An 11,047-nucleotide genomic window follows, 5' to 3' on the forward strand; every position below is an offset into this window, starting at 1 on the left:
GACCCTTTATGGAAAAGTAAAATAATAAAAGAACCTTGGACTTTGCGACATGAATTTACATTCATTGTATGTTATACTATTACCATTTCATACCAATTTATTTGTAAAATTATTGCTCTTAATTTCTCTTTTGAGATAACCTTAATATATTTTTGAGTCTGAATTCAACATATATTTATTATTATAAACTATACTAATTATAACCAAGTATTTTTGAAGGTTTTCAAAAAATAAAAGGTTTATTTAACTAACAAAGTAAAAAAATAACTTCAAAAAGCCAATCAATTAGGGTAAAGACATGCCGCAAACTAGTGAACACTAAAGCTATACACCGAGAAATTTGGGAGTGGGGGTATGTCGGCCATTTTTGGGGTGCTTCTTCCCTCTTGGTCAAAAACTTGATTATTTTTATTATTTGGCATTCACATGAAATTATTTAATTATTTTAAAACAAATTCAAGTTACATAATGTAATAAAAACTATGGTCAGTGTATTCCATTTATTCAATTTCAAAAAGATAAAAAACATTCATTCATAGATAAAAACAAAAGTACATGTCTCCATAAAAAATTCACAAAACCAACCATAAAAACTTCCATTCTATTATAAAAAGAAACAATGATTAGCAAATTCACAATATAACAAACTAAATTAAAAGTCGCGCCGTGGGAGGGGGTAAACTCTTGCACAATTTACTTGAGAATTGTTTTAGATAAAAACACAGGTTAGTGGTCCCACTGAAGGTACGATAATAAAATATATGGGCTAAAATTTAGAATATGCTAGTATTTTATAGGGATGAATATAGAAAGTTATTAATTCATGAGGGACCAAAAAAAGACAATACCCAGTCTATTCAATGCTAGACATGCATAAGGGCCTCAAAAATATCTCTTTAAGGGCAAATTTGAAGCAAAAGTGGATCTTGGACTAAATCTGTGATTTTAAGTAACACTACTAGAAAGTTGACTTTCAGCTACGGATTTAGAGAGGGATCTATTCTGTAGCAAAATTTTGGCTTATAGAGAGGGAATTACGAGAGATCTGCGATGGTTTAAACAAGTATTTTATTTATTTAACATATAGCATATTAGAGAGGGTTTAGCGAGGGATAAGTTACGGATCTTACAAGTCTTTATCGACGCGCCCTTATTCCTCGGTAATCGGTGGAAAACGAAGACATTTGGCGAGGGTTCAACGAGGGAAAAAAAATCGTCGACTTGTTGCCATCTGGTATGTATTTAGCGAGAGAACGCCGAGGGAGCATACACACGCTATGTTTTTTTAATTGAAGATCTCTCGCTGAAATTGACGAATCCAAGTCCAGTTTCACGAAGTTTGTGTAAGTCTCCTTCCCTCCCAAATCTGCTTTATCACTCCAATTGAACACGAAGTTTGTGTAAGTTTGACTCTCGAGTTGCAGCTTAACCTAATCTCACCTTCTCCGTTCAAACAGATGACGACACCATGGACCATTGCAACTTCCGATTCCCGCAGCCTATTCTTCCTTAACTTCTGATTCAGGTAAACCTCTTGATTTTATTTGCTTTAGTCATATATTAGGTTAGGTTTGGTTCAATTGCACAATATATTACATTAGGGTTTAATTTCTCCGTTTTTTTTCCTTTTTCAATCGTCATTCCTCTTATATCGATTGCGTTAGGGTTTAATTTCGTACTCTTTGCTACTGATCGGCTCAAATATGTAATTTTGAATAATTTTTCAATCTTATTAGAATAGATACTTAGAATAAGAACTTGATATAGGGCTTGATTGGTTGCTTTAGTCCTATATAAGCCTGGTAGCATAAGTTTTGTTCATCAAAGCCTCACCCTGAAGCTCTCCTGTCATCTCTGTACATGTATCCATATGCTCTGCAGCAAGCCCAACAGCACCGGTTTCTTAGGCAATCATTGTTTGAATGTAGAAGATTCATCACCCATCTAATAGTTATAGGATTCAATCACCCCTGTGAAGTGTAACTAACAGATGCAGGAACTGTGGGTGTATGTGTATGTGTATGTGCATGGACAACCATACCCTTTTCAGGTTCCTTTGGTCAACAAACACCCTTTGACTTTCTTTCTGGGTGTGTGGGTATCAACATGCTTTGCGTTTTGTTAAGTTAATACCCTTTGCCCTCTCCATTTCAACCTCTTTCTGAGCTTTCTTCTTATCTAGTTTAGCATGTTTATAGTTTTCTTCATGAGCTTTTCTAAACAGCCTCACAAAGTTCAAAAGGGTCTGTGTAACTGCATTGCTGCCCCTGTATATATGGGCTAGGGCTGTTTCTTTTTGGATTACAAGACTCTCTCTTTTCATACCCGAATCTCCATCTTTTACAACAAGCCCATCCATTATATTAAATAAATAAATAAACAGTCAATACATAATAAACAATCAATAATAATACTAGTATCCCCTGGTCATGTTTTGGCTTATGCACATTTTTATTTAATTTCTTTAGCTCTTAGTAGAAAAGAATAAGTCAAGATCATGTGGGTTAGTGTCCCCTGGTCTCTAGCTAGCAGTTGCTATTTTTATGCAAAGTTTTGTTTAAATAGTCAAGTATGTACGAGGAGTTGGTATCCTCTTTTTCTTCTTCCAGTTTATCAATAAGAAATTTGCAGCTTTCTGCCCCTGTTCTGTGTTTTTTACTTTCTTGTCCCATTTCTCTTTTAACTCTACCCACTGTGCTATTCAACTTTTGTCCCCTGTTGTGTTATTTTCAGCATAAAGACACAAATACCCCTATATAAGGCCAACATTCCAAACCCAAGCATATCTTGTATCAGAGAGATTAATCATTAAGATTTTCTTGTATATATTTGTTAGCGAGGCAGCCTCCCTGCCCCTCCTTTGGTTCCTCATACAATTCCATTGAATTTCATACTTCCATACTTGTAGTTGTTGATGCAACATTATTTGACCCTGACCCTGACCCCACATATGTAGTATCTGATTTCACCACCCCTCTACCAGACCCCCTTATCACACCTCTTAAAAGTTAGAAACAAAATTAGAAACAAAGATTTATAATTATTTATAAGTTATAACCAAATATGATTACCAAAATAGTATAAACAAATATAAAAAAATTACCTGTAGCGCCCTTAGCCATGGAAGATACAGGGGATGCTTCCACAACAGGCATCAATTGGCTTACCAGAGGGCCCAACTGCAAACACAAAAAAATTAAAAATTAAGTCTTAAAATGTGCCACGTCAGCACCACGTGGCATCAATGAAATTACCTGCTCGAAGTAAGGTACTGCCTCTGTTGCTGGCCTGTTGTTGTATGATATTATGGCATTAGCCTTTGGAAAGAAAATGGAAAAAAGATTAGTTTTTTAAATAAAGGGCATAATGGTCATTTTAAATTAGATCACTTATGAGGAACAGAGAAGGCATGAAAATTGAAACCAACCCTTGGTATCCTCTCAGAGAAATAGCTTCCAGAGAGTACTTGGAGTAGGGCTACATTGCTTCATATTATCATATAATAAATTAATAATCATAAAAAAATAAAAATAATTTTTTTTTTGGCCAAAATAAAACAGTAAAAAGGTAGTAGAATAAAATAAATACACGCACCTATGACCAACAGAATAAAGAGGAAGATCAACAAGTTGAGCTGATGACACGTCATCATTAGGCAATCCAGATGTTAAAATCGAATCCAAACACAAATGAAACTTGTCATAAACTTCTGTAGCAGCTTTTGAGTGATCAAAAGTCACATTATATGGCACAGATATAATAAGATACCCTTCATTTGCTAATAGCCCTAAAAGATAGCTGCATATAAACATTATATTTTTTACATAAACCAATTCTTTTTTTGGTGACCCATAATTAAAAATTAATGAAATTTTAACAACTCACCTATAAGTAACTTCAGGAACTGCTCCAATAAAAGCACCACCAAGAAATTTAATGATTGCTTTAGGCTTCTTTCCTTTTGGTGGAGGAATAACTAAACAAGAATCAAGCCTCCTATATATATCTATATAGTTCTAGTTTTCCATAATTATCTTTTTGGTGATGCTTTTAATAAAAATAAGTATTTCATGTAGTATAACTGTAGTTTCCAAGGATGCTTTTAGTAATGTGGATATGATTGCATTATCTAATTTCTAAATAATAGTTATATATTTGTTTGTAGCTAGTCATTATGTCACCACGTAGTGATAGAGATTGGATGTACAAAAGGTTAGATCATGGGTATCTTAGCACAACATATCATGCATCCGTCAAAGGATTTTTGGATGTTGCTTTTTCTAATGAAGCAACTGTTGATGGGGATTATATTAGATGTCCTTGTTTTAAATGCAAGAACATGTATTATAAAACAAGAGGTGATGTAGAGCTTCACTTGTTACAAAACGGTTTCACTCCTAATTACACAACTTGGTGGGCACATGGTGAAAGAAATACGATATCTCAGCATGAGGAAGAATCTTCTAATCCGATGCAGGATCCGATGGAAGATGATGATGATGATGTTAATGGGTGTACACAAATGTTGATGTATGTAATGGAGGAACTCCCGAATCCAAATGCCAAGGGGTTCTATGATATGTTGGAAGATGCTGATGAACCTTTGTGGGATGGATGTGAAAATTATTCAAAATTACAAGCTGCAACAGAGTTGTTGCATTGGAAGTCAGAATACAATATATCTGAGGCTGCTTATGATCACATACTTCCTATAATTAAGCGGATGCTACCCAAAGGTGAGAAACTAGTTGAGAACTTCTATGAGACGAAGAAGCTTTTGAAAATAATTAGACTCCCAGAAAAAAAGATCCATGCTTGCAAAAACCATTGCATGATATTCTATGGGGCAGATTCTGATTTGACTAAGTGTCGAGTGTGTGATCATGATCGGTACAAGAGTGGCAAACTGCCTTATTTGGTTATGAGATACTTGCCGATTGCTCCTAGACTCCAAAGGTTGTATTTGACAAAAAAGACGGCAAAGCAAATGACATGGCACTATGAACATCAAACGGAACCGGGTTTGATGGTCCATCCAAGTGATGGTGAGGCTTGGAAGCATTTCGACTCAATGCATCAAGAATTTTCAAGTGAACCACGGAATGTTCGCCTTAGGCTATGCACCGATGGGTTCAGTCCAAATAACTCAAATACAACCCCGTATTCATGTTGGCCTGTTTTCCTTTCAATTTATAACTTGCCTCCTTGGATGTGCTTAAAAGAACCATATGTTCAATTAAGCATAGTTATTCCTGGAAAAAAGAGCCCAGGTCAAAATATAGATGTGTTTCTCAGGCCGCTAATTGACGAGTTAAAGATGCTATATACAGATGGTGTTGTCACTTATGATGCTTCGACTAAATGCAATTTCACAATGAAAGCTATACTTCTTTGGACAGTTAGTGACTTTCCTGCTTATGCAATGTTATCGGGATGGAGCACACATGGCAAGTTAGCATGTCCGTATTGTATGGGTGAGTCGGGGTCGTTTCGGTTACACCATGGTAGTAAACCATGTTGGTTTGACTGCCATCGAAAATTTTTACCTGAACAACACACATATCGGGGTGACAAAACAGGATTTCTGGCTAATAAGGTTGAGCGATCTAGCCCCCCCACCAATATTAACCGGTGATCAGATTTGGGAGCAAGTACGACACTTTCCAACTGTTTATGAAGGCAAACCTTTTAGAGCAAAGAATGCAAAATTGCCTGGTTTCGGGATTACTCATAATTGGGTTAAGAGGAGCATCTTTTGGGAGCTACCATATTGGCGGAAGTTGTTAATACGACACAACCTTGATTCCATGCACATTGAGACAAATGTGTTTGAAAATCTTTTCAACACCGTGATGGACACTCCGAAAAGCAAAGACAACATGAATGCAAGAAAAGATATAGAAATGTATTGCAATCGAGTGCAATGGCATACATGGAAGAAGGGAAATAAGGATATGAAAAATAGAGCATCATTTGCTTTGAGCAAAGAACAAGTAGCTAAAATATGCCAATGGTTGATTAAACTTAAATTCCCGGACGGATACGCCTCAAACTTGGGGGGGTGCGTTAATGTAGATGATAATAGCTTTTACAAATTCAAGAGTCACGAGTGCCATGTATTTCTTCAAAGATTGTTGCCTATTTCTCTAAGAGGTATGGTGCCAAACTCAACATGGGATGCAATTACAGAGTTGTGTACATTCTTTCGTGTAATATGTTCAAGGGTGTTACGCGTAGATGACTTACAACGCTTGCAAACTACTATTGTTGAAACCATTTGCAAGTTGGAAAAAATATTTCCACCTGGATTCTTTGATTCAATGGAGCATCTTGTTATCCACTTAGCTCGAGAAGCTATGCTTGGTGGTCCGGTTCAATATAGGTGGATGTATCTTTATGAAAGGTATATTTTTTACCATACAAAATTTTCTACCATAAAACCTATGGAATTTCTAATAAGTCTTTTCCAACATCTTTTTAGGAAATTGGGATCAATGAAAAGAAAGATAAAAAACCATGCGAAGGTTGAGGGGTCCATTGTTGAGGCTTACATGATTGGAGAAATATCAACTTTTTGCTCACAATACTTTTTGCCTACAATTGAAACCCGGTTGAATCGTGAGTCGCGTAATTTTGCCCCAGACATTCCTAGTTATACCATGGTCGACTCTCGATTAAGCATTTTCAAAGTTCCATCTCGAAGATTATTCGAAAAAAGTGGTCAATGCAGGCCTTTGACAGATGATGAGATGCGTATTGCTCATAATTACATCTTGATCAATTGTGTTGAGGTTCTACCTTTTTTAAGGTATGTCAAGTTATCTATTTTTCCTTGATTTCGTGAAACTCTAAAATTTTTGTTATTTTTTAAGGTTGTTTGAAAATTATGTGATCCAAAGCCAACCTGATATGGATGATGGAGCATTTGAAAGGTTTAGGGATCAACATTTTGCTAAGTGGTTTAAAGATCATGTGAGTATGATAAGAGAAAATTTTGTATTACCAAAGTGTCTTCCCCTGTGAATTAGTTAACAAATGAATTTATCAATGTAGGTTTTTCAACAATCAAATGATATCAATCAACATCTGAAATGCCTTGCACGAGGACCATTACGACATGTTAGGTCCTATAAAGGATACTTTGTCAATGGTTACAAGTTTCATACTGAAAAATATGGTGATGGACGGGCCACACACAATAGTGGTGTATGTGTAAGAGGTACTTGTTACAATGAGACTGAGTGTGACTATTATGGGTTGTTGGATGAGGTCTTGGAAGTAGAATATCAAGGCATAGGGCGTTGTGTCGTAGTATTATTCAAGTGTACATGGTTTAACCCTACTGAAGGGGTACGTGTGGATCGAAAGCATAATTTGGTTGATATTAAATACAAATCAAGGCTAAGAAATGAAGATCCGTTTATCCTAGCGTCACAAGCAGAACAAGTGTATTATGCACCATATCCTGCAATGAAGGATTTAAAAGATTGGTGGGCTGTCGTCATGACGAAACCAAGGGGTGTATATGATCTACGCCAATGTGTTACTGAAGAAGATGATGATGATGATGAAGAGGACCAATTCTTTCAAGAAAGTGAAGCGACTTTACCTTCTACAAGTAGCGGTGCAAATGAGGTGGCACGACCCCTTTCTCATGTAATTGAAGGAGAAATAGAAGAAGTTAATGACAATGACATTGAGAGAGAAGAGGATGAAGAAGTTGATGATAACTTGGATGATTCATCCGAAGATGATATTGAAGATGAAAACATATGTGATGATAATTCTGATGATGAGTAATTACTAAAAATGTAGAATGAAACAATGTATTTGGAACTATATATTTTGCCTAATGGACCTTATAAATAACTTTTTAGCTAAAATGATCGTTTTCTTTTTCTATATACATTGCACTTTCATTTATTTGTGTATTATAGCATGTTACCTTCTCTTACTTCTATAATTTTCTATTATAATACATACTTGTTCTAACAAATAGTTTATTAATTCTTGATTTTAAGGGTTATTTTTTGACTAATGGCGCAACGAGGAGCCCGTGGTGGTGGTCGCAGTGGTAGTCACATTAGTGGTCGTGATGCTAGAGATATAAATGCATCCCAATCATACAATGATGCAGAAAGTCAACCTTCTTCTTCAGTTAGAGGATCAAACATCTTAGAACAAGTTCCAAGTAACCCATCAAAAAGGAAGTTCATTGAAGTCGATTCTGAAAAGGAGTACTAAAGTTAATTTTACAATTGTTTATGAAAATGAATTTACTTGTTAATGATAATACTAATGCTAATTTTTTAATTTTTAATTTTTTGCAAGATTTACGGATCAGATTTCAGTGATCAGAGCCATCACATGTATACTGAAGACGATGTTTGACGGCCCATGGACCTCATGGAAGAAGGTTGACAAAGAACATCGTGATGCAATGTGGGAACACTTCAAGGTTTGTACTTATTATTTTTATGATTTATCAAAGTAAAAATTGGTATAAAATGAAAAAGATAATTGTATGCGTGATCTACATGTAGGGTTTGTATGTTTGGCCCGAATAGACTGATGTTCTTGCTCGCAAGGTATGGGAAGACTGTATGAAGAAACGATTTCCTGACGTAATGCAAAGAGCACGTGAAGCATCTTTAAAACTTGCCAAAGCTGCAAATGTGAATGCCTCACTAGAAGGTGATTTAAATTTGCTAAAGGACTATCGCCCAAATTGGATAAAAAAGGAGTATTGGGAAAAAATGATTAATGAAGTGTGGACCACATCCAAATGGAAACGTTTATCACAATCAGGGAAAAATAACAGAAATAAATTAGAAGATGGCTCTGTTTCCAAACATACCGGGGGTTCTATATCTATTCGTCAACATAAGAAAAGAATGGTAAGATGTTTGCATCTCACATTAGTTTCCACTTAGACTGTTGAGTTTTTGTTTTGTTTTTTAATGTATTACTAATGGATTTTGTAGCAAGCAATGCTTAAACGCCCTCCTACAGGAGTTGAACTTTATGCAAGGTTGCACACTAAACGGTCTACTCAAGAGTACATTACACCAAAGGCAGCTAAAGTTAAGGTATTTTCAATTCTTTTGTAGGAAACAAAACTTCCTACTACTCGGGTTAATGACTTTGTTAAAGCAACTAATTGACAGAAAACAAATCTTTCGTAAGTAGTAATCAACTTACAAAAGAAAAGAAACAAATTATTATCTCTAAATTTTTGATCCTTTGCCTAGTTGTAATTAAGTGTTTTGTAAGTAGTAATCAACTTTATGCAAGGTTTGAGTATTATGAATTTAATGGGATGGAATGAACCATTCCATTCCTTATTTCATGTTACTATTTTTTCATATTTTTTTTTGCTATAATAGGAGGCTTATGAAAGTGCTATGGTGGCTAAGTTTGGTGATGATACTAGTTGCCACCCCCTCTTGGATAATGAAACATGGTGTGATGTTTCCGGAGGAGTCAAGAAAGGAAGAATATATGGATTCGGATCTGTGTCTGATCCAGCGAGCTTTTTGGAAGGAACATCTAGTACAATAACATCCCAAGAGGTTCGTTTAATTTTGTACTTTATAAAAATTTCCTATCATAGCATTGTACTTACAAAGTTTCCTATCATGGCATTGTACTTACAAAGTTTCCTATCATGGCATTGTACTTACAAAGTTTTCTATCATAGGATTATACTTACAAAGTTTCCTATCATGGCATTGTACTTACAAAGTTTCCTATCATGGCATTGTACTTACAAAGTTTCCTATCATGGCATTGTACTTACAAAGTTTCCTATCATGGCATTGTACTTACAAAGTTTTCTATCATGGTATTATACTTACAAAGTTTCCTATCATGGCATTGTACTTACAAAGTTTCCTATAATGGCATTGTACTTACAAAGTTTTCTATCATGGTATTATACTTACAAAGTTTCCTATCATGGCATTGTACTTACAAAGTTTCCTATCATGGCCTTGTACTTACAAATTTTCCTATCATGACATTGTACTTACAAAGTTTCCTATCATGGTATTGTACTTTAGGTTGTCTATGAACGTGTACGAAATGAGATGCGTGGCGAAATGGATGCTAAAGCTGCAGAAATGGAAGCTAAACATCAACAAATGCGTGAGGAAATGGATGCCAAAGCTGCAGCAATAGATGCCAAACAACAACAAATTGATGCAAAATATGAAGCAATGGAGAAGATGTATGCAGCCTTGCAAAATATGATGGGAAATTGAAAAGTAGAGGTAATATGATGTTAACCATTAGTATTTGATGTTTTTGAATGACTTGTTAACCTTTTGTATTTGATGTTTTTGATTGTTTTGAATAATGTTTTATAGGAATGAGAACCAAAGATGATTGGATGGACATGAAATGAAGATATCAGCTAAAATGTTATTTTGAAGGTTAAACTTTTTTCTGTTTGTACCTCTTTTGCATACTTCGGATTTCTTGGTTCTAAAATGTTATTTTGAAGTTAAACCGTTGGGAGTTTGCTGTTACGTGGATAGTTTCGTTTTTGGATGTTTCTTGAATGACACTTTGGTAAACTTTGATAGTTTTGGTATTGTAATGCTTGGTTGTATCATTATTTGATGTTCTTTAGTATAATAATTTGATGATTGTAGTATTTTTTTTTCTTTTAGAATCATAATAAAAAAATGATACTACAAGTTCGTGGTGAGAAAATAAAAAGTATTTTAATGCATGAATTTTGCGAGGGATTAGCTACGGAAAAAAAATCATGTCTAAAGTGTGCGACGGATCAGCGACGGAAAGGAAAAAAATTTAATGTATGAATTTTGCAAGGGATTAGTGATGAAAAAAATTCATGTCTAAAGTTTGCGATAGATCGGCAACGGAAAAAAAAATAGTATATGAATTTTGCAAGGGATTAGCTACGGAAAAAAAAAATTGTTCATGGAAATTTGCGACAGAACAGCGACGGAATGCATTGAGTGACATTTAGTGACATTTAGCGACGAATATTCTGTCGCTACCTTTGTCGCAAGAGAAAACC

At 35.1% G+C, this 11,047-nt stretch overlaps 3 protein-coding genes and 1 long non-coding RNA gene across 4 annotated transcripts; 3 read left to right on the top strand and 1 right to left on the bottom strand.

Moving 5' to 3' along the window:
- The first annotated feature begins 963 nt into the window (after positions 1-963).
- LOC111920792 (uncharacterized) lies at positions 964-10,618 on the top strand. The gene is made up of 9 exons (XM_023916352.3): positions 964-1,343; positions 1,458-1,525; positions 8,022-8,237; positions 8,332-8,458; positions 8,544-8,897; positions 8,985-9,089; positions 9,387-9,572; positions 10,062-10,271; positions 10,368-10,618. The coding sequence occupies exons 5-8, from the start codon at positions 8,604-8,606 to the stop codon at positions 10,260-10,262; spliced, it is 786 nt and encodes a 261-aa protein (XP_023772120.3). The 5' UTR covers positions 964-1,343; positions 1,458-1,525; positions 8,022-8,237; positions 8,332-8,458; positions 8,544-8,603; the 3' UTR covers positions 10,263-10,271; positions 10,368-10,618.
- Positions 2,012-4,173, bottom strand: LOC111920866 (uncharacterized). The gene is made up of 6 exons (XR_008231157.1): positions 4,167-4,173; positions 3,886-4,006; positions 3,595-3,798; positions 3,428-3,485; positions 3,255-3,317; positions 2,012-3,179 (listed from the first exon to the last, which is right to left on the bottom strand). It is a non-coding gene; the product is annotated as an uncharacterized LOC111920866 (long non-coding RNA).
- On the top strand, positions 4,175-5,403 carry LOC128132718 (uncharacterized). The gene is made up of 2 exons (XM_052769634.1): positions 4,175-5,310; positions 5,400-5,403. The coding sequence occupies exons 1-2, from the start codon at positions 4,175-4,177 to the stop codon at positions 5,401-5,403; spliced, it is 1,140 nt and encodes a 379-aa protein (XP_052625594.1).
- Positions 5,127-7,921, top strand: LOC111920791 (uncharacterized). Its single transcript, XM_052769144.1, has 4 exons — positions 5,127-6,403; positions 6,482-6,808; positions 6,873-6,972; positions 7,054-7,921. The coding sequence occupies exons 1-4, from the start codon at positions 5,502-5,504 to the stop codon at positions 7,798-7,800; spliced, it is 2,076 nt and encodes a 691-aa protein (XP_052625104.1). The 5' UTR covers positions 5,127-5,501; the 3' UTR covers positions 7,801-7,921.
- Positions 10,619-11,047: the final 429 nt, after the last annotated feature.

The sequence above is a fragment of the Lactuca sativa genome, chromosome 3 (genome assembly GCF_002870075.4).
Source record: "Lactuca sativa cultivar Salinas chromosome 3, Lsat_Salinas_v11, whole genome shotgun sequence".
In the NCBI taxonomy this organism is placed as follows: Eukaryota; Viridiplantae; Streptophyta; class Magnoliopsida; order Asterales; family Asteraceae; genus Lactuca; species Lactuca sativa.

Excerpts from the sequence above, each read along its gene's own strand:
- LOC128132718 (XM_052769634.1), top strand. The coding sequence starts at position 4,175 with ATGTCACCACGTAGTGATAGAGATTGGATGTACAAAAGGTTAGATCAT.
- LOC111920791 (XM_052769144.1), top strand. The coding sequence starts at position 5,502 with ATGGTAGTAAACCATGTTGGTTTGACTGCCATCGAAAATTTTTACCTG. Across the intron at positions 6,809-6,872 it reads GAGGTTCTACCTTTTTTAAG|GTTGTTTGAAAATTATGTGA; the intron begins GTATGTCAAGTT and ends TTATTTTTTAAG. Across the intron at positions 6,973-7,053 it reads CTAAGTGGTTTAAAGATCAT|GTTTTTCAACAATCAAATGA; the intron begins GTGAGTATGATA and ends TTATCAATGTAG.
- LOC111920792 (XM_023916352.3), top strand. The coding sequence starts at position 8,604 with ATGAAGAAACGATTTCCTGACGTAATGCAAAGAGCACGTGAAGCATCT. Across the intron at positions 9,090-9,386 it reads CAAAGGCAGCTAAAGTTAAG|GAGGCTTATGAAAGTGCTAT; the intron begins GTATTTTCAATT and ends TTGCTATAATAG. Across the intron at positions 9,573-10,061 it reads GTACAATAACATCCCAAGAG|GTTGTCTATGAACGTGTACG; the intron begins GTTCGTTTAATT and ends ATTGTACTTTAG.